At 47.0% G+C, this 24,771-nt stretch overlaps 2 protein-coding genes across 2 annotated transcripts in view; both read left to right on the plus strand.

Annotated features, from left to right (window-relative positions):
- The window catches only part of SOS2 (SOS Ras/Rho guanine nucleotide exchange factor 2), a 42,624-nt gene extending 27,580 nt beyond the window's left edge, over positions 1-15,044 (plus strand). The window contains exons 10-23 of the mRNA XM_064659683.1: positions 190-845; positions 1,865-1,946; positions 2,922-3,044; positions 5,691-5,794; positions 6,896-7,115; positions 7,764-7,883; positions 8,164-8,326; positions 8,806-8,923; positions 9,011-9,183; positions 9,466-9,582; positions 11,084-11,345; positions 11,618-11,659; positions 12,534-12,643; positions 13,259-15,044. Of these exons, the coding sequence (XP_064515753.1) occupies positions 190-845; positions 1,865-1,946; positions 2,922-3,044; positions 5,691-5,794; positions 6,896-7,115; positions 7,764-7,883; positions 8,164-8,326; positions 8,806-8,923; positions 9,011-9,183; positions 9,466-9,582; positions 11,084-11,345; positions 11,618-11,659; positions 12,534-12,643; positions 13,259-13,768 (2,800 nt within the window). The 3' untranslated portion in view covers positions 13,769-15,044. The remainder of the gene's footprint in view (positions 1-189; positions 846-1,864; positions 1,947-2,921; positions 3,045-5,690; positions 5,795-6,895; positions 7,116-7,763; positions 7,884-8,163; positions 8,327-8,805; positions 8,924-9,010; positions 9,184-9,465; positions 9,583-11,083; positions 11,346-11,617; positions 11,660-12,533; positions 12,644-13,258) is intronic.
- A 2,625-nt stretch (positions 15,045-17,669) lies between these two features.
- VCPKMT (valosin containing protein lysine methyltransferase) lies at positions 17,670-21,523 on the plus strand. The gene is made up of 6 exons (XM_064659684.1): positions 17,670-17,952; positions 18,075-18,185; positions 18,676-18,748; positions 19,672-19,791; positions 20,796-20,900; positions 21,130-21,523. Exons 1-6 carry the CDS (start codon positions 17,741-17,743, stop codon positions 21,142-21,144), a joined length of 636 nt encoding a protein of 211 aa, XP_064515754.1. The 5' UTR covers positions 17,670-17,740; the 3' UTR covers positions 21,145-21,523.
- Positions 21,524-24,771: the final 3,248 nt, after the last annotated feature.

Consider the following 24,771-nt stretch of genomic DNA (forward strand, 5'->3'; position numbering starts at 1 on the left):
TCTAAGAGAATAATGTGGATATCTTACTCCCTTCCCCAGCCAAAGCAGTGCTTGTGGCTTATTTGGAACTTAGGGCATATTTAGGGGAAAAAATAATGTATAAGCAGTTAATTTAGCTGATTATTTTGGTCTCTTGGGATGGCAGACGTGGAACGTGCCCGTTGTGACCTTTTCTGTTCTTCTCTCAAGGGAGCCGGTCTGTCGCTTCTACCACCGGCAGATAAGGAGCAAACACTTGGCCATCAAGAAAATGAACGAGATCCAGAAAAACATTGATGGCTGGGAAGGCAAAGACATTGGGCAGTGCTGCAATGAGTTCATCATGGAAGGGGGCCTGACCAAAATAGGAGCCAAGCACGAGCGGCACATCTTCCTCTTCGACGGTTTGATGATCAGCTGCAAAACCAACCACGGGCAGTCGCGGCTCCCCGGCTACAGCAGCGCCGAGTACAGGCTGAAGGAGAAGATCATCATGAGGAAAATCCAGGTGATTGACAAAGAGGACACCCCTGAATACAAACATGCCTTTGAGCTGGTGTCTAAGGATGACAACAGCGTCCTGTTTGCTGCCAAGTCCGCCGAGGAGAAGAGCAACTGGATGGCGGCGCTGATCTCGCTGCAGTACCGCAGCACCCTGGACAGGATGCTGGACTCAGTCCTGCTGCAGGAGGAGAACGAGCAGCCCCTGAGGCTGCCCAGCCCAAACGTTTATCGTTTCGTCGTGGAGGACTCTGAGGAGAACATTGTGTTTGAGGACAACCTGCAGAGCAGGAATGGCATTCCCATCATCAAGGGAGGGACGGTGGTGAAGCTCATCGAGAGGCTGACGTACCACATGTATGCAGGTATCCTAGATATATTTTTTAAGCTCATGCTTCTCTGGGGAAGGAAATTAATCTGTTATCTTTAGCTGGGTTTTTCTGCATGTAATTAAATGTAAAGTAAGATTTGCAGGGGAAAAAAAAATCTATTGGTAAATGGCCTGGCTTTGCTGGCAAAGCCATAAGAAAATTTTGGGTGTGCAAACCCTTCACCCCCAAAAAACTCCCACAATAGTGTGTTTCTTGAGATCATTGTTGCTAAAGCAGTGGAGCTGTTACAGGCTGTGTGTCTGTGGAGGGAGAAAAAAGTTGGAAGTTATATTTATTTTATTTATTATACTCACCCTGCCGCTCTGGGAAGTCCCTGTGTTGAAGAGGATGCAAAGCACAACCAGCATTTTGCAGACTGTGCTGTGAAATACTGTCTTAAAGGCACAGAAATGAAACCTTGAAGTAGTTGTATGAAGTGCTGATGTTGAGGAAAACGTTAGGTCTCAGTTTTGGGGTGAAAGGCACAGGCTGAAAGGGGAAGCTGTGCAATTTTTGTTAATTGCAAATAATAACAGTCTCCTTTGTGCTTTTTACAAAACTGCCCGGTTTTTAAGTGATTGTTTTTGTGAAATTAAGATTACATATTGTGAAACTATAATAATTTTTTTAAAATAACATTTAAAGCTCAGTATTGAGCAGCTGCTCAGTGTGCAAGTTACCCTCAACTGTGTTGTCTGTGTGTCCCAGCTCATCCAGTCCTAAAATGTGATGGATTTTGATGGCTTATGCTCTTATCACCTTTCCTGAATAAACTGATGTATTTGAGTATTAGTTTCATGGAATTCCAGATGGGTTTGGGTTGGAAGGGACTTTAAAGACCATCTTGCCCTACCCCCCTGCCTTGGGCAGATTTAGATATTTTTGGTGTTAGAGGAGATTTTCTGCACATTCAAATTTTCTCTGTGTATTTTATTTCCGATATTTTCCAATTGGATTAAAAAAAGAAAAAAAACCCAAAACATTCCCATCATTTTCTTCTTCTGTCCTTACAGATCCCAATTTCGTACGGACTTTCCTCACCACCTACCGCTCCTTTTGCAAGCCCCAGGAGCTGCTGAGTTTGCTGATAGAAAGGTAAGGAATGGTCATACTTCCTGAAGTTATGGAAAGGTTATAGAATCACAGAATAGAATCCCAGAATGGTTTGGGTTGGAAAGGACCTTAAAGCCCAGCTCATTCCACCCCCTGCCATGGGCAGGGACACCTTCCACTAGCCCAGGTTGCTCCAAGCCCCATCCAAGCTGGTTTTGGACACTTCCAGGGATCCAGAGGCAGCCACAGCTTCTCTGGGCAACCTGTGCCAGGGCCTCCCCACCCTCCCAGCCAACAATTCCTTCCCAATATCCCAACTAAACCTACTCTTTGTTAATAGGAAGCCATTCCCCCTTGTTCTGTCACCACAGTTCCTGATGAGTTTTGTGTGTTTGGAATCATAAACATCCCAAGTTGGAAGGGACCCACAGGGATCAGAGAGTCCAGCTGCTCCTTCCCTGCTCAGGTTCCCAGCGTCATGTTTCACGTGTTTCACTGAAGTTTGTAAAACAGTAACTTCTAAAACAGTGATCCAAGTTTTTAAGGCAACCTTCCTTCTCCTAGTTTAAATGAGTTACCTGAAGAGTATTACCTGGAACACAGCCTGGGCTGTGGGGTGGTGATGTTGTGAACTGCTAAACTTCCAGGTCTCGATGCAAATAAGGACAGAAATGTTCTGAGCGGTTTGTTTGAGCACACAGACTTAATGTAAACAGCATTTTAATGCAGTGTGATAAAGCTGCTCTTAAGCTCTTGTCTAATCTTCCCTTAATCAAGCTAGCAGGCCCTTAAAAACCTTATATCCCAGTCTAGACATCTTGTGATGAGCAGAGAACCAGTGAATTAGCCGGGCGTGGACCTCGGGGAGGAGGGAATTCCGGGCGAACTGGATGTCACAGGAGTGCTCGAGTCTCACCACCCTGAATTTATTTGAACTGCAGTTGCTCCCCACGTCCTCCATAAAGGCTCTGTGTTTGATCTTAACTGCCCTCAGTTCTCTGGTGCTCTCCTCCCTAGGTTTGAGATCCCGGAGCCGGAGCCCACGGAAGCAGACAGGCTGGCCATCGAGAAGGGGGAGCAGCCCATCAGCGCCGACCTGAAGCGCTTCCGCAAGGAATACGTCCAGCCAGTGCAGCTCAGGTTGATTTGCTTTCCAGTTTGTTACAGCCAGACTCGAGTTCCCTGATTACATGGTGTTCCTGGAGACACTAATCTCCCCTGGAGACTGCTGTGCTGTCGAGCAGGGACTTATCCGTGTCTGCCAGCAGCCCAGTATCCCAGATCACGCTCTCATTAGTCACACTGACTCCTGGAGCTGTTGGAGCTGCACTTTGGTTCCCAGAGCTGTGATCCCCACCCACAGACACTGCGTGGCTGCTGTGGACAGCGGGTGTGGGTGAGGGATGTGTAGCTGAGAGCGGTTCTGAATGGGCTCCTTGTTCCCAGGCCCTGTGAAGATCGTTCCTCTGTTTCCAGGCTTCCAGCCCTGCTGGTGTTTTGCTCCCTTTCCCAGCCCCGTGGATGTGTTTGCACACAGACAGGGAGACTCTTGTCTGTGCTGCAACATTGCAGTGGCTGCAGTGAATCTTCAAGGTCTTGCTGACCAAGCTAATTTGGGGAACAATTAAGCATTTCTAGCATGAATGAGGCTAATTGTTCCCCTGATTGAGGATTGAGTCAGGAGGAGACGGATCACAACCAGAGTTTGCTAGAACAACTTTTAACTGTTTTGATGAGTAGCATCAAGAGATTACCATTAATGGCACATTAATTTTACTATTAATGTTACTATTAGTGGCACCCTCAGATATTCTTCTGGCACACATTCCTAGTTTACTCGTTGGAGCAACAGCAGTTGACTCAAAGTGAAGGGTAACACTGACATGCCAGTACCTTGAGCATGTTGAGAAAGTCACTTAGAGGTCCCCTTTCCATCAGATACCCGTGTGCATATATATATAAAGGATTAAAAAGATAAGGATGTGTGTAATACAGGAGTTTTCCTCCACATGTAGCAGCCACCACCTTCTTGAACGTGCTCCAAGTTACACAACCTCAGCGTAACCTTGATACTCGTGTGCTCCTGGCCTTGGGCTGTTTATCAGGCCCTTGGTGTTCCCAGTTTATCAGCTCCTGTGGGTTCAGCAGGACCAGTAGTCTCCACAGTTATCAGTTCTTGGGAGAGCTGCCTCTCAGCTCGTGCTTTGCTGTTTTCTGGGAGCTCTTTTCCGATCCCTGTGATGTGTTTCCAGTAGCTTGGAACTGCCTTAGAGCTGAAAATAAGTGTCTGGGTTTGAGCTGTTGATTCCAGCGTTGTTTATAGCATTGACCTCTACTTCAGAGAGATCTGGGATTTGGGAACAAGGTGGAGAACAGGGAGATGCTCATCCCTCCCTCCCTGCCCAGCACTCCCCATCTCATAGGAGACACTGTGCAGTGCCCAGGCATGGAAAGGGCAGTGGCTTTGGCATAAAAGCATATGAGGTCATGAGAAGGAGGAGTTGCTAAGCTGGAAGTGCAGTCAGCAGATCCAAGCAATCTCTCTTGCTTTTCCAGTGCTTTTTACCCTTGGATCTCAAAGGCAGAGATGGATTAGATAAGATCCTGTTTTACTTTTAGTGGCTACTTGCATCAAAACTTGGCTGCTTAGAAGGTGGTGTTGATTTCCAGCCTAAATGATCCCTTTGGGCAGCAGTTCTTTTATGGGATAAACCTTATTTTTTCCCTTACACACTGGGAAGAGGAGAGCTAAGGAACTTCTCCGTGTGTTCACACGGATGTAATTCATTTGTCTGAGCTAAGCCAGCCCCTCTCCAGAGCTGTGACTCACAGATTGCAATCAGGTCTCTGCCCTCTCCCTCTCAGATCTTCTTGCCACCAATTTAAAGGGCTGAGCCACCAAACCCAGTGTCCTCATACCCAATTAGCACTGTTTTCCCAGTGGAAAACTCCCAGTTCAGCAGCACAGGGCTGGAGTAACCACATCTCCCTGGAACCATCTCCCCTGAGCCCGAGGCCGTGGGTTCTCCATCAGCCCCATCATCCTGTTGAGTTGGCACAAGGAATATCTCTTGTCCTGGGTGATGTAGGAGATTTTTGCTCACTCTTCAGGTAAGGTCATGCATTGCACTTTGATAAATCAAATGTTTGAGGTGCGAGCTCAACTTGTTTACCTGAGGAAGAGGCAAACCAGTTTTTTATTCTGATTTATCCTGAGTGTAGAAGGCAGAGGAGCAGTTGGAGTTCACTTTGAGAGGCTGGTTTATTACTGATTTGTTTAAGAAAGGGTAGGGAAAAATCAAGAGGGAGTTTAGTGTTATCCTTAAAGGAAGTATTGGATCTAGTATGGCTTTTTTGTGTCATTAAAAAGTTGTAAGAGAAGGGCAGTAACAACAACTGCAGCAACTTTGAAGCTGAAATTTGTGTGTAGGAAAGAGACCATTACAATTTTGTTTCTTACCAAATGGGAAATCTTAATTAGCTTTTTTATTAAAAAAAAAAAAAGACATTAGAAATGGCATTTTTTGTATTAGATTTTTTTAAAAAACACCAAAATATATATATGCTAAAACTGGGAAATTAGGTCTTAAATACCTGAGATTTCTGTGGTCATGGGTGCCTTGCTCAGTTTTTGTTCTGTTCCTTTGTCCACATGTATTTTTTGATAGTTACCAACTACATGAATCTGTAACTCAGTTTTGTAGGATTATGTTTTATTTGGTGTTTCCGTGGGATAAGCCTTGAAAGTCCTTAAAAAGAAACATTTTTTTTTTTCTCCTTCCTCAGAATATTGAATGTTTTTCGTCACTGGGTCGAGCACCATTTTTACGACTTTGAGAGAGATTTGGAGTTGCTGGAGAGGCTGGAGACCTTCATTTCCAGTGTCAGAGGTACAGGAGCAGGGTCCTGTTCTCATTCCACAATTTGGGACAATCTGGTTGATCCTGATGGGTTTTAGGCATGAGAATGTCTTTACACACGAGTAATTTTAATGCCTTTAATTGAGCTGTTTATGAGACTCTCCTTCACATGAGCAAGCTTTGGCCTGGAGCCTGAACAGCCACCAAAAATGACTTCAAGCATTAGGATAATAATACTTTAAGTATATTTACTTCTGGACAGTATGTTCATCTTTGCCTGACTCTGTGATTCAGGCTGTCACCTTCCCTTTCTCCATAGAGAATTCCTTCCCTGTTGCTTACTGAGATTAGATTTTCCATCTTGTTCTTTTCCCATTTATCTAAGTTTCCAGTGAAAATCATTATCCTTTCAGAAGAGGATACCTGACCCTTTTGGTATCACTTCCTTCCAAACTAGATTTTTTTTTTATGTGTTGGCATGTCAGTTTTTAATAATTCTCCTGGCAATTCCAGATTTTCCTTTTCAGCTTGCCAGGCCTTACACTGGGCAATATCATCCTGAGACAAATAAGTAAAAGACAGTGGATACAGGTCACTTCTTTACATGCCAAAACTGTCAGAGGATGTGGTTAAATGCACCTGGGCAGCACCTGGGTTCACATGTGTCTGTCTGCCAGCTGACAGAGGTGCAAGAACCCGTAAGAAGAGAATAGAGAACCACAAACCTAATTAATTTGCATGCAGAAACGCAGAATTTTGAGTGCATATTCAAATTTTTTGGGGGGTTGGTTTCACTAAATTATCAAAAGTCATTTAAAATCATAGAATCCCAGAATGGTTTGGGTTAGGAGGGACCTTAAGGACCATGTTGTTTCAACCCCCTGCCATGGGCAGGGACACCTTCCACTAGCCCAGGTTGCTCCAGCCTGGCCTTGGACACTTGAGGGATCCAGGGGCAGCCACAGCTTTTCTGGGCAGCCTGTGCCAGGGCCTCACTACCCTCACAACCAGGAATTCCTTCCCAATATCCCACCTAACCCTGCCCTCTGGCAGTTCAAAACCTAAGACGGTATTAAAAAAGCTGTGGGTTTGTTGTTTTTTGTGGGTTTTTTAATGGTTTCTGCTTTACAGGCAAATCCATGAAGAAGTGGGTGGAATCCATTGCTAAGATCATCAGGAGGAAGAAAGCCCAGGCCAATGGGATCAGCCACAACATCACCTTCGAGAGCCCTCCCCCCCCCCTCGAGTGGCACCTCTGGCGCGTGGGGCACAGCGAGAGCCTGGACCTCATGACCCTGCACCCCATAGAGATCGCTCGGCAGCTCACCCTGCTCGAGTCCGACCTGTACAGGTGGGGCTGAGCTCAAACACACTCTTTTTAAATTCTTTTTTAGCTTATTTCTTAGATTATTATCGAGCAAGAAAGAGTTCACAGCATCGGTCAAAAATATGACACCCCCCGCGACTTCCAGAGGAAGTGATTTCCTTGCCATCTGTTCAATATCAAAATATAAAGGGAATTAAAAAGGGTTTTATCTCATATCAGACAACATAAATAAGTGCAAGGAGGACAATCCATGGGTCTTAGAACTCCAAAGTGAAGCATCCATTCCTGCTTCAGTGACAGCGGGTTTTCTACTCAAACAAGCCACTTTTCCAGCAGGTTGCTCCCAAGTGCTTCAGCTTCCCGTTTTCAATTTGTAGCTCTTCTTAAGTTGCTTTCCTGCCCTTTCAGAAAATTAAACTCGCCCCTTTGCAGTTTTCTTATCTGAAAATGCTTATTCAAAACCCACCCGATTTCAATTAAGATAAAAATGGGTTTCCCTCTGTGCTCGAATGCTCGTCAAAAAGTTGTTTCAGGTACTGTTTTGCAGCAGATTGGGTTTGTGAAAATACCAGGTTGTGATTAAGGGAAGAAATAACCTTTTAATGCAAACACAGAAATTACAAATTATTATTTGTGCTGAGCATTCTGTGTGTTGTGTTTTGTCCCTCCCAGGGCAGTGCAGCCTTCGGAACTGGTTGGCAGCGTGTGGACTAAGGAAGATAAGGAAATTAACTCCCCAAATCTCTTGAAAATGATTCGTCACACCACAAATCTCACTCTTTGGTTTGAGAAGTAAGTACAGGGCTGGCAGTGGAATGGCATTAACCACTTTTACCCTGGGACTTGCTTGGGGTTTGCTGTTTTACTTTGCAGGCCCTGCCAAAAACCCTCTCTTGGCTTTCCAACTCGGAACATATGTAAGATGTAATTACCTAAATTTGTACTTGAGATTCTGGAAGGAGAGCCAAAATCTGCATGCTGTGTGGTTTTTCTTGGAAAAAAATTGATTTAGTAGCTTGCAAAATGTCAGGTTTTATCTCTCAGTGTTTCTCCAACTCCATTTTTTGATCAGGTGCATCGTGGAGACGGAGAACTTTGAGGAGAGAGTGGCTGTGCTGAGCAGGATCATAGAAATCCTGCAGGTTTTTCAGGATCTGAACAATTTCAACGGTGTTCTGGAGATTGTCAGTGCCATGAACTCTGTGTCAGTGTACAGGCTGGATCACACCTTTGAGGTAAGGTTTGGGCATGGAAAAAGAAATTAAATCAGCATCCAGGCCTGTATCCACACACAGTTGTGAAGGGAAATCCGTGGTTTCATGGAGGAAAACAAGTGTGAAATGTTGTCAGCAAAGCCTCCCTTCAGTAAAACAGAAACAGAAGAATAAAAATAAAATCTTTTGAGTTCTGTGTGTCTTTGAAAGGCAGCATTTTAAGTTAAAATCAAATGTGTAATTTTTATTAAAAGACCAGGATTTTGCTTGTTCACTGATAGACAAAATAATCTTCTGTTTATAGTAGTCTCAGGATTCACGTGACTGAATTGTTGGGCTGGGAGTGCTGTAATCCAGAGCAAATATTTGATACAAGAGGTGCTTTCAGATCTGAATTTCAGCTCCCAAGTTTTGCTGAGACAGCCAGGGAATTGCCTTGTATTTGCTGATCACGGTATTGAGAAGATTTCCATCCCTGTTTTTTTCCTTTGGCAACTTAGGCACTACAGGAAAGGAAGAAAAGAGTCTTGGATGAAGCAGTAGAATTAAGCCAAGATCATTTTAAGAAGTATTTAGCTAAGCTGAAGTCAATCAACCCACCCTGTGTGCCTTTCTTTGGTAAGTCACACCAATATTTTGTGGTGTCAGTCCAAACTTGACTTTGCTGCAGGTGTGTAGTTAAAAACTCCCTTCTGTTTTTATCAGGAATATACCTGACAAATATCCTGAAGACAGAAGAAGGGAATCCTGACTTCCTTAAAAGACAAGGGAAAGAATTAATTAACTTCAGCAAGAGGAGAAAAGTGGCTGAAATTACAGGAGAAATCCAGCAGTACCAAAACCAGCCTTATTGTTTACGGATAGAGCCAGAAATCCGGGTAATCAACCATTAAACACCTGTTTGGGGATTGGAGAGGGGGAAAAAAGATACACCACAAAAAGTGCCAAATAATCTTCTAATACTGGACCTAATTTTGCATGAATTGTGACCATCAGAAGAGGGGGGGGAACAGTGGCTGGTGGAAAACAAAACACCCCCACTAAGAACTACCCAAAAGTGGTGAAAAAATAGATTTTAAATCAGTGAGTTACAAAGTATTTAATTAAAATTTCGTGTGTGTCCTTATTTTTTCAATCTTATTGGCGCTTGTTTCATTTAGAAATTCTTTGAGAATCTCAATCCCATGGGGAAGATCCCAGAAAAAGAGTTTACAGATTATCTCTTCAACAAGTCCTTAGAGATTGAACCTCGGAACTGCAAGCAGCCACCTCGATTTGTAAGTATTTTCCTGAAAATTCGTGGAATCACACAATACCCTGAGATGGAAGGGACCCACAGGGATCATCAAGTCCAACTCCTGGATTATTTAATTAAAATTAAATAGCTAAAATCCACTGGTCACCCTGCATGGTTGACTCAATAAGTCGTATGTATTTCCTTCAGAATTCCTTATCATGAGATGATTTTCCAGCTAAACTTGATTTACAAATACTTCTATTCCTGATGCTTGTCTCTATTAAAACATACAACCTTTGGCTTATTTTAAAATTAGCATTTTTTTCCCCCAGAACCTGAAATATTGCTGTTATATTTGTATGTCTTACCATATAGTCATATGATAAAACATGGAGCAACATTTCTCATTTCACAATATCGAGAAGTCTTATATTAATACTAACTGAAATAAGACTTTTACACATAATGTGTTCAGTTTTCTTTAAATAGAAGGTAATTTCTGTTTTTCTTTTGTCGAAATATTTGGTGTTGTTGCAAAATTTGCACAACTTGACCAGGTGCAACCTTCTTGCTGAAGAAAATACAGTTCAATTCAAAGGAGTAGCAGTTTAGGGATTTAAAAAAACCTCAGCTACTGGAGCCCAGGATTCTTTTTTAAGCAGGAAGATCGTGGTCTAGAGCACTTGTTTTTTATGTGTTGTAATTGCCTGAGGAGCTGGAGACATCTCTGATTTTCGGGAGAGCTATAAATCAGTTTTGAAGTCTCCTGTTGGAGGAATGAGTGAGACGAAATTACAAAGGTGGCAAGGAAACGCCAGAAATTGCTGTTGCAGAAATGCTGTTACAGTAATTTCTGTGAAAGATTTTCTAAAAATAGGAGTCCACCCTGCCAGTCTGTCAGCTGGGCAGGAATTCTTTTACAGCTCACCATTTCCAAAGAGAGAATCTTATTGGAATTTCAGGAAAGTCCAGTTCTGGGTGCTGTAATTTGGACACCCCTGCAGGGTGGGAGCGTAATTCACCTTCCAAGGCTCAGCTTTGATCTGGGCTGTTACACCTGAGCCTAACAAGGCTGGTTTTGTCCACCCAGTGACCTGGGTGTAGGAATTTCATCCTTACTAACCCGGAGGATGTGGACAACACGTGTCCAGGTGTGTCCTTGATCCTGGATGTGTGTAGGATCCTGGTGACCTGTGGATAAGCACAGAGTGTGTCTGTGCTGCTGCTCTGTGGCTTGAAGTAACTTTGTCTTTCCCAAGGTTGTGACTTGATTTTCCCTGTGTTTTGTCCTGCTTGGCATCAGAAACTGCACTCTTCAGTCTTCGTAGTTGTAGAAAAAAACCCTAAAATTAAGCTGGGAAAAAAAGATTTATTAAGTTGCACCCATAACATCCCAGTAAAGTCCTGCTGTATAGATAACACTGTACCTCACAACAGTTGTCCCTGTACAGCTCCTTAAGGTGTATTTGATAAATACTGTTTAAAATATCTCCCAGAGCTGTCTGGAATGTCAGCAGTGCTAACAGCTTCACTGTCTGCAGCCTAGGAAAACAACGTACCCCCTGAAATCCCCCGGGATAAGGCCCAACACGGGCAGACACGGCTCCACCTCTGGCACCTTGAGGAGTCATCCACTGCCACTCGAAAAGGAGCCCAGCAAGATAAGCTTCAGTAGGATCACTGAGGCGGAACACGAATCCACAGTTTCGGCACCCACCTCTCCCAACACCCCGTCCACGCCACCGGTGTCGGCGACTTCGGAGTTCAGTGTGTTCTCAGACATAGACCTCAACAGTTCTTACGGTAAATACGTTCTAAGAATCGTTGTTGCTGTCCCTCAGGCTCCCCAGATTTATTCCTTTAAAACAAAAAAGTTGCAAAATTTAGAGTAGTGAAGTTAATTCCCACCGTAACTTAAAATCGGTGGTTCGGGAACGTTTTACGCGGGAAATTTTAGTTCACTTTGGCAGGAGATAAACTTGGAGATTTTCGTGATCTCTGAGGTCACTGAAGCTTTCTTTACGTGCAGATGTTCTGTCTGGAAGGTCTTTAATCCATTTTTTTCCCCCCCACAGGTAACAACAGCATCTTCGCTCCTGTGAGTTTGCCTCAGTCGAGTGAGTAGTGGAACTCTGTTAAATATTTAACTCTGCCTCTCCTGGGTTCAGGAGAGCTGAATGGGAATGAAAATCTGAAATCTGGGATGGAAATGGGGGCTGCATTCAGTGGGGTTCTTTGTAGGTCAGATGTCCAGTGAGGAGTGTAAAGGGTAGAAACTGCCTGGTTTAGTTTTGGTGGGGTTTAGGTTTTTTATCTCCTGGCTCTTGCATGATTTTGCTTCTATTTTGGATGTCCTTCATGATTGTTCTGTTTGTCTAATGCTGCAAATGAAGCAACTTGATAATTTCCTAATTTCACTTAGTGAAAACAACTGCTCTGTTGCTGGGCAAGAAGAAGCTCCTTTTGTACCACACCTGTGAGGGATATCCTGCATTCACCTGTGTTTTCAGCTGCTCTTTTTGCTTATTCCACATCTGTTTTTTTCATAATGCGATTAAAATTTCCAACTGGAGAGCACAAGTGCCTGATGGATTGGCACACAGCACTGGGCATTTCTGAGAGAAATAACAAAGGTGTGACAAAAGTCACCAGTACGGGCTGGGGGCTTGTGTTGTTTCTTAATTTGAGGATATTTTTTCCCCTCTCTAAAAACTCACTTGGAGTTTACTTGATTTATTTTCCTGTCCTTCAGCATTGCCTGCTGATTGTTGATGCATATCTTTGATTCTGGAAATAGGAGAACACTTTGAGAGACCTAGATCTGATTAAAGCAATGAATTAAAGAACTTCATGCTGCTGAAGTTACTGGTTCATGTTGCCGTGGAGCACAAAGATCTGCTTGTCTGAGTTGCTTCAAGTTTGGCTTAATATTCCAGAATATGTTCCTCAGATATTGCACAAGCAGTAAAAGATCTGCTTTTCCCTCTCCAGAGACTTTCTTCAGCTCCTGGGGGAGCTTTCCCAAACTGAGTGATGAGCCTCAGAACCCTCCTCCGCTTCCTCCACGAAAAAAGATGGATCAGGATGCTTCTAATGCTAAGGTATTTCTGTCCTAGATTGAATAACTTGGATGATAAATCAGGGATCATCCAGAATGATTTAGGTTGGAAAAGACCTTGAAGACTGTTGAGTCCAGCCATCGAGCTGATGGGATTCTGTCAATCTAGAAGACTTTGAGATGCAGAGCTCCAGTTGCCCTTTCCAAGTTTTATGTTCCCAGTGTCCAAACTCTGTAAGAATTTCAGGAACACAGTTGTCCTGTTTGGATCAATGGGCTGTCCTGTTTCTGACAGCACCAGTAGCAGAGATCAGGAGAATTCTGCATCTGTCAGATTTGTTCTTTAAACACTTGGACAAGGGGGAATGGCCTTAAGCTGCCAGAGGGCAGGGTTAGATGGGATATGGGGAAGGAAGTTTTGGCTGAGAGGGTGGGGAGGCCCTGGCACAGGTTGCCCAGAGAAGCTGTGGCTGCCCCTGGATCCCTGGAAGTGTCCAAGGACACACTGGATGGCACTTGAGGCAACCTGGTCTAGTGGAAGGTGTCCCTGCCCATGGCAGGGGGTGGAACTAGATAGATGACCTTCAAGATCCTTTCCAACCCAAACTGTTCCACGATTCCTTGATCTCCATTTCTCACAACGCCTTTTCCACTGCAGGGAAACTTAAAGTCGGATGACGACCCTCCGGCAATCCCACCTCGGCAGCCGCCGCCTCCAAAGATCCAGCCTCGTGCTCCTGCTTACACCAACCCCCTGGACCAGCCTCTGCACAGCCCTCCTCCTCCACCCCCCCGGGACCCTCTTCCCGACACTCCCCCGCCGGTGCCGCTCCGGCCGCCTGAGCACTTCATCAACTGCCCGCTGAGCCTGCAGCCGCCGCCGCTGGGACGCTTCCACAGGGATCCCGAGTGGCTGCGGGAGGCTGGCACGGGCCCCAGCTCCCCGGGCACCCCTCCCAGCACCCCCTCTCCCCGGGTCCTGCGCCGCTGCTGCGTGACCAGCGCGAGTCACAACAACCTGGTGCACCCGCCCGTGCCCCCCGTCCCACCCCGGCACAACTCCAGCCCTCAGCTACCAAAACTGCCACCAAAGACTTACAAAAGGGAGCTCTCCCACCCTCCTTTGCACAGACTGTCTTTGCTAGAAAATGCAGAAACTCCTCAATGACCTTTGCCATAGTAGTCATTGACACTGGAATAGTATTTGTAAAGTTTCCTCTTTTCTTTTTTTTTTTTTTTTTTTTATTTATTCGAAAAGAAAAAAAAGGCGGTGTATTTTAGTATTTTCACAAATTATGCTCTTAAAGTGCTGCTGATCAAAAAAAAAAAAAAAAAAAGGTTTAAATTGGAAAAAATTCAGATGACACACACACAAACACTCCAGCCTGTGTGGTTGGGCAGCATTACCCTCAGGTGAGCAGCAGCATTGCCTTGGTTCACATCCTCAGTGCCGACAGTTCTGCCAGGACACAAAAATAGACCTTTTGCACTGTAAAATACACTAAACGAATTTTAAACTGACATCACTGAATTGCACTGAGCCAAAAAAAAAAAAGGTGCGTCTGTGGAATTTTTTTCAAAAAAATTTGAGCACCAGTGGCCTTTTTTTTTTAGTTAAAAAAACCCAACCATGGGACGCTCAACAACACAAGGATATAAAGTGTCACCGATTTGAAACCTCTGGCTAAGCCTGGAGGTTCCTGAGTGACAGCTCCTGTTCTGGGATATTTTCATGCCGTGTCTTAATCGCCATTGATTTGCTGCTGAAGACAAAAACTAGGTTGAAATCTAAATACCAAAATATTCAGTTGGCCTTGGTTATTTGGAGAAAGGATGAACAAGGAGTACCCATCTGGGATATTGGGAAGGATCCCAAGTACATCCTGTTCAGATGTGCCTTTTTATTTTGGTAGGCGAAGGTGTCTTAAGCTAAAGAATTTATCTACTGTTGTGGAGAACAAAACTATGCCTGTGTCTGTACAATTGTTTATATTGTATATTTACATATATTCTAATCACCTGTATAAATTGAAGTTGACTTTGAGGCCTATAATACAGTTGCTACTCCTGTGATCGTATCCAGCCAGAAGCGTTTCCTCTGGCTTGGGAACAGTCTTGCCTTCCAAACCTAACAACTTTTCTGTAGATCTACACTTAACTTAATCGTGAATCCATTTTGGAAATTGGTAGCATTTAAACCAGCAAACACTTAAAAAGCTTTATTAAACTTTTTGAACTGATAAGTGAATGGAACTTTTCTTTGCCAGTCGAACGCCGTGTTTGAACTGGTGCGAGAGTGAGTCTGTTTTACTGGTAGTACTGTAGCAGCATTTATAAAGTGGCCTTCAGAAGCCACATTTTATTTACTGGTCTGTGGCCTTTTACTGTGCTTTGTATCAGAGTTCTTAACAAGATTAATAAATCACCCCAGTCTTAATTTTTAAGAGCTTGAGCGGTGCGTGTTCCTTGTAAGGACAAGGTTGGGAATTGCATTTTGGACAATACAAAATGCCCCAGTTTTCCATGCTGCTGGTCTCAGCTTTGGCTGTCCTTCAGTCTTTGGCAGCTGGGCCCATCCCAGGCTTCCAAGTCACACTCCAGGTTCTCATCATCCTGCCTGTATTGCTCCCACCGTCTTGGCCGTTCCCTCTGGAAAAGGAGAGGAGATATGTCCGGGGAGGGATGTTAATTAGAAACATCCTGAGTTAGAAGGGACCCACCACGATCATCGAGTCCAAACCCTGGCCCTGCACAGGACCACCCCAAGAATCCCACCGTTTTCTCCTGGGAAGATGCATTTTGCCATCTATCTCTTCGACAGTCTTCTCCAACTGCCTGTCCCCTTCGTGTTCCTTTCCTGAGGAAGAAAAGAGGGCATCTATTCATGCGACTTTTTATAGGAGAGCTGCTTCATTTTGAAAAAATAAGGTTCAAGAAGTCCCAAATTTGAGATGCATGAGCTGGGAGTGCAGGTAGGAAACAGATGATGCCTCAACCAAGTAAAATTCGTTACCTAGTTCTTTGCATTAACTCTTTTGAATTCGTCACCAGCAGCTACTGCTAAAGAAGGAGAAAAATATTTTTTTAAGACTTTTGTGTGTTGTGGAAGAGGAAAAAATTCTCCCCCAAATTTTAGAATATATAGGTGTCAGCTTTATGCCTTCCTGTAAAAGTGCTTATGCCAGAACCATTTTCAGTATCCCGTAGGAAAACATAACATGGCCATGGAAGTGGTCAAACGCGGTCAGATTCCCACCAGCACGGTTCAAGGAATGCCAAGAGAGCAATAAATTAACTTTTCAGTTACTTCATAATTATAGGGATAGGTAAAAAGAACAAGAAAAATATGCCAGAGGGGAAAAATGTCAAGTTTGGGTTTGAAGTTGGCTTGTGTGGGAAAAGGCAGTTCCTTCAGAAAAGCACAGATCAACAGATGGAATGCGAAGGCATCTAATAGCAAAAGAAACATCTTCGTAGTTGTTTTCAGTGATCCTATTTTGAGTTCCAGAATTTCAGCACTTTTGTCTGCTCTGGAGCTGGAATAATTTGGGTCCTGTGGCACCACTAAGCAGATGAAAAAACAGGAGGGACAAAAGGAACCTTTTTTTATTACCTTTTTTTTCCAGATTTAGATTTTCCACCACAAGTCTGAATAAACTATTCAGAATCCCTTGGAAATGCCGGGAGTGAGTGTTCTAGAATCACAGAATTCCCTGAGTTGGAAGGGATCCACAAGGATCACCCAGTCCAACCCCTGGCCCTGCCCAGGACACCCCAACAATCCCACCCTGTCCCTGAGAGGGGAGTTGTCCAAACCCTCCTGGAGCTCTGGCAGCCTTGGGGCCGTGCCCACTGCCCTGGGGAGACTGTTCAGCACCCAACCAACCTCTGGGGGAAGAGCCTTTCCCTAAAATCCAACCTGACCCTGCCCCGACACAGCTCCAGCCATTCCTTTGGGTTCTGTCATTGGGACAGAGAGGAAATCAGCCTCCCCTCATGAGGAAGCTCCAGATCTCCACAAGGTCTTTCCTTAGTCTAAAAGAAATGCGAAGAAATAAAGTAATAAAATCCTTCCACATATCCAGGGGGGAGGGAAAAAAAAAAATCAAAAGCCTTTGCACTTCAAAATGTCTACGTGCAATCAACGCATCATATTCAGCTGCTTTATTAAAACCTTCTTGTAAGGTTATTAAAAACCTTTCTGTAGGTTTCTTGAAACCCTTTTGCAGGTTTATTAAAACCTTTCTGTAAGTTGTATGAGGAGGATTTCTAACAAAAGCAGCTTCAGCAAGAGTCGGAGTTGGTCAGAAGGGGTGAGGGAGAGGGGTCTGGGGGGCTTGTGTTGCCTCCGGGACACGGGTGGTGGATTCATGGAATCATTTCGGTTGGAAAAGCCTCCAAGACCATGGAGCTGTCACTGAAAACCGGAAAATAAACTCTCTAACCAGTTTTTTAGGTTGGAAAATCGGCATTGCTTTACTGAACATTGAAGGTACGTGGGGATCGCTCCACATAACACACATGCTATCAAAACCTTTCCCTGCTAATATAGTTTAGCAAACAAAGGAATTAGTGTTTAGTGGCTACAAGTTACATAGTTCTCTTGTTAATTAGTACTCTATCTTTTATTGGCATCGATTTCTTGTTTCTCATGCTAATTAGTCCACAATTTCAGTCTTTTTATTAGGGCATCTAGACAGGGCATCTCTGATTTCTGTAACGCGTCTTTGTGCTTTGTAATTTTTTTTTTTAATATAATACTGTGTGCATTTCCTGGCGTTCAGCCCCCAACAGCGGATTCCTCTCCCAGCTCCACGAGCGCCGCAGCTCCTCAGGCCCCTTAACTTTATAATTTGCTTTTCTACCACACGGACCTCCCCCCCCCGCCTCCAGAGGCTGCCCGTCACCGCTTTATCTATTTCACGGGTTTAAATCTCCTCTCGACGACTCCCCGCCGCCGCTGCTGCATGAGCTGATATAAGGAAGCACAAAGTGATTTAAAGAGATATGCCCTGTTCGGTGGCAAACCCCCCCCGGCGGGCGCGCTGAGGGGAGGGCGCGGCGCCCGCCCGCCATTTCCTGCCCTCAGGGGAAGGAGGAGGAGGCTGAGGAGGGGCCGCGCCGCCTCAGAGCCGCGGCCATGGCGGGCTTCGTGCGGGAGCTGGAGCGGCGGGCCGGGCCGGCGCTGCGGCTGGAGCAGCGGGCGGCCGGAGGGGTGGGCTCCGTGGTGTGGGACGCCGCGCTGGTCCTCGCCAAGTTCCTGGAGACCGGCGCCTGTCCCCTCGCCCGCCGCCACGTCCTGGAGCTGGGCGCGGGCACCGGCGCCGTCGGCATCATGGCAGCCACGCTGGGGTGAGGGGGAGCCGCGCCGCCACCTCCCTCAGGGCCTTTGCGCGCCTTTAAACGCCTCTTTTAAACACCGTTGGCGGCCCGGTGCCGTTGTGTTGGTCCCTGACCCCGTGTCTGTGTTACAGGGCGAACGTGACGGTCACGGACCTCGAGGAGCTGCAGGAGCTGCTGCTGGTGAATATAGAGAACAACAAGCACCTGGTCACAGGGTCAGTCCGAGCCAAGGTACTGAAATGGTTTGTATGAAACTTTAATGTCTCTGTTCGGCTTTAACGGGGCTAGAATTGAAAGAGAGTTGATTTAGATAAGATACTAGGAAAAAAATTCTTCCCTGTGAGGGTGGGGAGGCCCTGGCACAGGTTGCCCAGAGAAGCTGTGGCTGCCCCTGGATCCCTGGGTATGTCCAAGGCCAGGCTGGATGGGGCTTGGAGCAACCTGGGACAGTGGAAGGTGTCCCTGCCCATGGCAGGGGGTGAGACTGGATGATCTTAAAGGTCCCTCCCAGTGCAAACCATGTTACCATTTGTTCTGTGTTCTGTGGTTCTGTAATTCTGTACTGGCTTTGTTAAATTGCTGAATATACTTCAGAACATCACTGCGTTAAGGGATGCTTAATTTGAAAACAGTTAATTTTATACTCAGTCCTTTAGTTTGTATGTGTTGTTGCTGAAGCTTGTTTTCACTTTTTGTTGGTTTGTTTTTTTTTTTCTTGTCTGTTCTTTTTAGGGGAGAAGATGTAACAGAATTTCAGCCTCCCCCTGATTATATACTCATGGCTGATTGCATTTACTATGAGGAGGTAAAGAGGACTTTGCAAAACCCCTAAGGAAAGGTTCCTTGGGAAGGGGGGATGGATTCAGTGTGTTTAGTATGAGAAGTGTTCAAATAAATAGTGTGTCTTGGTCCCTGTGATTTTGAGGAATACATAGAACAAGACTGAAAAAGGCATTTTGAATAGATTCAGGGCCATTTGAGTTTCAACCAGGGACTTTATGTTAAACCCTGAATTTAATGTTTATTCCTCCCCCTTTTTTTTTTTTACATTTGGAATGAAGCGTAAGGCAAAAAACACTGTGAACTGTTGAAGTCATTGGTAAATGAAACGTGAAAGTGCCACATCTGCTCAGTTTGGGTTCTCCTCGTGCTTCCCTTGGGAAGGCAAGAGTAGAAATCATGCTTCAGCTTTGTGGTTGTTGTAGTCTGACCCATGTCCTCAGCTGGAGTTCTGTGGGATGTACATGGAGAGCTAAGAGAAGCTGCAGGAAAAGGGAGATGACCTGAAGAACCCCATGTCCCAGTGCCCTTCCAATGGTTTTACCAGCCCCTGGCACTGACTCCCTGGTCCTGTTTCCATACGGAGTGGTCTGGATCTGAGCCATATTCCAAGAATAACTGAGAAAACTCTCACTTTTGAAACATGTCAGGAAATACTGTTGTGCCTCAAGGAAATGCCCGCTCAGCAGGGTGGGATGGTTTTGGCTTTGGTTGTAGCTCAGTTTTCTTGGTCAGTCTGTGAAACTCTTCTCCCGTGCAGTCTCCCTTTCTCCTCTGCTTCCCAGCTTGCCCCCATGTTCTTCTCGTCCCAGTTAAAGCACTAAAAATAACTCCCTGCAAAGCAAAGCTGGGAATTTCTCTCTTGGGTGAAGGCTTTAGCTGGAGGGTGTCGTTCCAGGGAAATGAACTTGAAATCCAGGTGGGAAATGTTTAACCTCTTTTGGGCAGTCGTTGGAGCCGTTGCTGAAGACGCTGAAGGACCTCACTGGCCCTGACACGTGTGTCTTGTGCTGCTACGAGCAAAGAACCATGGGGAAGAACCCTGAAATCGAGAGAAAATACTTTGAAGTAAGTGGATTTTAGCACATTTTCTTTTAGGCTGTTTCGTTGAAAGCAGAGGGAAAACACAGAGAGTTTCACTCAGGAACTCAGCACTCTCTTCTGAGTGATGGAGCTGCTCTTGGAAAAATTGTTGTCCTCTACTGAGGTGATTTAATTAAATGTTCCAGCTGTGTCATGTGTGCAGGCAAAGGGAAGAAACAGGGGGAACACCTGGATCCCTCCCAGGTGTGGGATGGTGGTCAGTGCAGATTTAACTCTGCACCTGTGATGGCTGTTGAAAAGCATTATATGCAGTAGTAGTAGTAATAGTAATAATAATAATACAATAAAAAGGAGAATGGTGAGAATGCCAGGTTGATTTGTATGTGTTACTAAAAGCACCTGTTTCATAATTAGCTGTGCCTCTCACCCTTGTGGGGCCCTGGCTGTGAGGAGGGCCGGGCTCGGCTCTGCTGAGGTGCCACTCCCACAACAAACAACAGCTGTGGGTGTTTCTGGCTGATTTTCTGCTTTTTTTTGTGATTTATTTCCTTCCTTGGCTTGCCAGGTGCAGCCCAGATAACCTGAGCGTGTCCCAGAGCCCACGGTGGGGTGGTTTAGCCTGTTTTTTTCCCCTCTCTTCCACTTGAGAGGGTTGGCAGACAGAGGCAGGTGCTGTGGTTTGGCTTAGCGCTTCAGAGATTGGGGGAAGCAAAATCTTGGAACCACAGAATTGTTAAGGTTGGAAAAGTCCTCTGGGATCATCAAGTCCAATCGTTCCCCCAGCACTGCCAAGGCCACCATTAACCCATGTCCCCAGGTGCCACATCCACACATCTTTTAAATCCCCCCCAGAATGTTTTAGCACAAGCTTTATATAGATTCTTCTGAAGTGTTACAAGGTGTCGTAGCTTTGAATTGGTGCTGGGGTGGTTAAACCAAGGGTGAATGTGCTGCACTGGGTGGGAAAAATGGCTTGGATGGTTGTAGAGGCCTTTGTGGAATCATTCTGTGTGTTCTTGGACAACCAGCTGCTTCAGATGGACTTCGAGCTGGAAAAAATTCCCCTGGATAAGCACGACGAGGAGTATCGCAGCGAAGACATCCACATCGTGAACATCCACAGGAGGCAAAAGGTGGGTCCAGAGAATCCCAGAATCCCAGAATGGTTTGGGTTGGAAGGGACCTTAAAGATCATCTTGTTCCATGTTTTTGGCACTGTGGTGCTCAGCACTTGCCAGGGCTGGTTTGATCATTTTGGGGTTAATTAATGAAGCACAAAGAAAATACTTTGCGTATTGTGCTGGCACAACACGTGGGTTCAGTGCTTATAAATCCATGATTTTTGTAAAAATCTCTTCACAGAATTTTCCATCGTGAGGCCTTTTACCGCAGGATGTGTCCTCTGGCCAGAGCTCTGGAGAAGAGGGAGAAGGGGGTAGGATAACACCACAGAGGGACTGTCTCCGGTGTGGTTGGTGACTCATCCACACCAAACAGCTTCTCCCCGGTGGACTTGGCACGAGGCACCAGGGGTGGGCTCAGCAGCTGAGATCTCCTGCAGGACAGATGTGGGCTGGCCATGCCTGTGGGCTGAGGAAGGCAGGAAATGGGACTGGAGCTTCACCTGGAGCAGCCCAGGATGTGTGTTCTGGTACCTCTGCTGGGCCTGTTGGGGCAGCGCTGCCGAGTGCTGGCCGAGCAGATCTGATGACACCACACCCAGAACTGGGCCTGTCAATAAAACTTCTGCACCCGGGATGGGTCTCGGATGGTGGGTTGTTCTTTCATCCTGTGTCATTCCTGCAGAGCTCCTGGGAGTCCCGTCCCAGGAGCTGGGGCTGTCGTGGTGGTGGTTCCTACATGGACACACCACACCTGTGTGAAATCCTTGTGCCTTTTGTTCCCACCTGCACTCTTCGGTGGAAAGCTCTGCAGCTCAGCTTTGACACCTTCCCGTTGTTCTGGTGCGCAGGGTCGCCGTGGCTCTCGGTGTTCCCACCACGCTGCCTCTCGCAGCACAGCGGTGGCTTTGAGGTGTCATTCCAAAGGAATTCTCGCTTCTCTGTGGCGTGGGAGCAGCTGTGGAAGTTGGGGCTGCGACAGAGGTGCTGCTCGGCGCAGTTACGGGGTTTTCTCCAAAAAACTGGTGGGTTGGGAGGAGTTTTGCAGGTTCCCAGGTGTTTTCTGCACCTGCCCCGAGCTCGGGCTCCCTTTCTCTCCAGTAGGAGCATTCCTTGCAGACTCCACACATCCTGAGACACTGTCCTGGCTTGCCGAGCGCGGCAGCGACGATTAGCGAAGGTGAGAATGTAATTTGTCAAACCACACGTGTTATTTGTTACCTTGTTGTGAGAAGAGCTCCTTAATTACCCAGTGGCCTGCAGGAAGGGATTTACCACCGTGTTCAGACCAACGTGGCTTCCCGGCTGGAAGCTCTTCTTCCAAAAGCATTGTCCAGTGTGTCCCAAATCCCGGTGGTGGGGGGGATGGTGTCCCACTGGGCCAGGTGCTGAGGGTGATAAAGGGGGCAGCAGCCTTTCCCAAGATTTTGGAGCTGGTGGAGTAACTATTTTACCTACAGGATGTGCAGTTTCCGCACTGCCTTTTGCACAGGGCTCGAATCTCTTGCTCAGAAGAAAAAGGGAGGAAGTTGTGCTTTCTCTTCCTCGTTGGCTGCTGCTCTGTGCCCTCAACTCTCAGGTTGTGACTGTCCCTGGTTGGTGACGGGGACCTCGTGGGAGGGGGGCTGGGCCCCGTCACCCCCCGTGTCACCTCCCGTCACCCGGCGAGGGGGATGTACAACCCAACCACTTCTGCTGCTCCCTGGGGAGGGAACTGCCGCTAACCTGGGCAGCAGGGAGGGACCACCAGTGACATGGCTGCTGCTTTTCGGGGACAAAAAAGGGCCTTTGGGAAAGGGGATGGGATTGTACTGCTCAGCTCCACCGTGTCTGGGCAGGCTGGTGGTGCCTGGTCTAAACTAGGAGAGGATGTTGGGGTTCTCATGGAAAACAGGATGTGAGGGAAGTGCTGGTCGTTCTTGGTGGCCTCTCTGCTCCCTCACCTGTTTGGTTTGTCCCTGTTGGCTTTTTGTCCCATTTCCTTGGAGAGATGGGGTGTTTTGGTTCCATTAGACACAGGGGCTCTTCAGCAAGGTCTGGCTTTGCTGGAGTCGGGCTCTGTTCAGCCCCTTCTGCCAGCCCAAATCTGTCCAGCTCTTTCCACACAGGAGAGTGCATCCCAGGGTGTGCAGCTGCTTCCAGGCTGGCTGTGGTGAGAACTGGCAGCACCAAAGCCACCACATCCAAACTGGAGACCCATCCTGTGCTTCATCTTGCCAAAATTTGGTTACACCCTCACAAGGGAGAGCAGGAAACCTCCCCGTGCCGCTGCTGTGGGAGCCGGTTTGGTGCCACAGGCAGAGACGTTTGGGACAACAGGGCGTTTGCCTGGAGCCATACTTAAATCATGGATGATTTTCTGGAATGGTTTCGACACCAGCTCGAGTGATGGGAAAGTGTGTGGGATGTGGGTGTGGAGGTGATTTTTCCCGGGAGACCTGTGGCGCTCCTGTGCCGGGGCGGCATCGCCTCGTACAGCCTTGACGGGTGGCTCGGATTGGTCTCTCTGGCATCACCTGTGACTCTGTGACAGTAGTGGCAGTGCCACCATCCCGTGGCCCTGCTGGGGCTTTCCTGGGCTGCTCACCCTTTGCTGTGACAGCTGGCGTAGCTTTTCCACTTCCCCTCGGATCCACGGCGCGTGCGCGGCCCGGGAGGGAGCTCAGTGTGCGGTGGCAGCTGCACAAACCACTGGTGGCTTCTTGTCGCGATACCAGTCACGACAGGGCTCAGACAGTGCAGGGCCTGCGATGCTCCATCATTATTTTTTTCCCTTTCCTAGGAAAAGCTTGGAATGCCATGCGGCTGGCGCAGAGAGTGCCGGTGTCCCAATCCATCCATCCAGGAGTGATTCCCAGTGCTGCTGCAGAGCCCCCTGGGACTGTGTGGGAGCAGGACCTGCACCCACACAATCCCACGGGACTGGTGGCTCCGCTTGGGAAAGTCTGTCCTCTGCAGCTCTGTAATCATTTTCCGTGGCATGTGATCCTGGACAAATGGGTTTTCCTCTTGGAAAATGATGCTTCTTGCCTGCAGTGTTAAGAGAGAGTGTTGGAAAATGGCTTTTATTCCAGAGGATCCGCTCCCTCCCGCTGGCCGTGGTGGGTTCCCGATATGTGGCAAACAGCTCCGTTAAACGGTGTCTCCCGTTGATTTTGTGGGAGCAGCCACTCCCAGGCTGTGGCTGCTGCTGTTGCGCCACTTCCTGAGCCTCACCCGGGGAGCAAACGGCTCAGTGACACTGTCACACCCCCACTTGGTGACGAGAAAACACATCCAGGGGCTCCCATCCCACTACTCCTGCCTCCCACCTCGTAGGGCCATAGGTCAGGACAGGGTTAGATGGGATATTTGGAAGGAATTCCTGGTTGTGAGGGTGGGGAGACCCTGGCACAGGTTGCCCAGAGAAGCTGTGGCTGCCCATCCCTGGAAGTGTTCCAGGCCAGGTTGGACAGGGCTTAGAGGAACCTGGTCTAGTGGAAGGTGTCCCTGCCCATGGCAGGGGTTGGAATGAGATGGGCTTTAAGATCCTTTTCAACCCAAACCATCCTGGGATTCTGTGATTTCAAACCCCAGGTGTTTGGGCTGCCTGAGCTGGGGGATGGGGACACTCCTCTATGGCATTGCAGGCACGGTCCCATGAGAGGCGTGTGGGATGAGGAAAAGGGATCCCAGCCTTCACCTCCCTCTGCCTCCCCAAACTGTCAGTTTGACGTGCTTGCTGCCAGTGCAGTGTCCTGTCAGCCCAGGGGGGAAGCCGTGGGACCTCAGTCTCGTGGTCTCCTTTCACATCCTGAAAGAGAAATTTAATTTTCTGGGGCCATGCAAACCGTGGGGTTCGTGCAGCACTGCTGGGCAACCACAGCCCTGGTTTCCAGCCCTG

The sequence above is a fragment of the Pseudopipra pipra genome, chromosome 6 (genome assembly GCF_036250125.1).
Source record: "Pseudopipra pipra isolate bDixPip1 chromosome 6, bDixPip1.hap1, whole genome shotgun sequence".
In the NCBI taxonomy this organism is placed as follows: Eukaryota; Metazoa; Chordata; class Aves; order Passeriformes; family Pipridae; genus Pseudopipra; species Pseudopipra pipra.

What these genes read in the sequence shown, in the direction of transcription:
- VCPKMT (XM_064659684.1), top strand. Translation starts at nt 17,741, where the DNA reads ATGGCGGGCTTCGTGCGGGAGCTGGAGCGGCGGGCCGGGCCGGCGCTG. An exon ending in ATCATGGCAGCCACGCTGGG is followed by an intron (nt 17,953 to 18,074) that starts GTGAGGGGGAGC and finishes TCTGTGTTACAG; the next exon opens with GGCGAACGTGACGGTCACGG. An exon ending in CGAGCCAAGGTACTGAAATG is followed by an intron (nt 18,186 to 18,675) that starts GTTTGTATGAAA and finishes TGTTCTTTTTAG; the next exon opens with GGGAGAAGATGTAACAGAAT.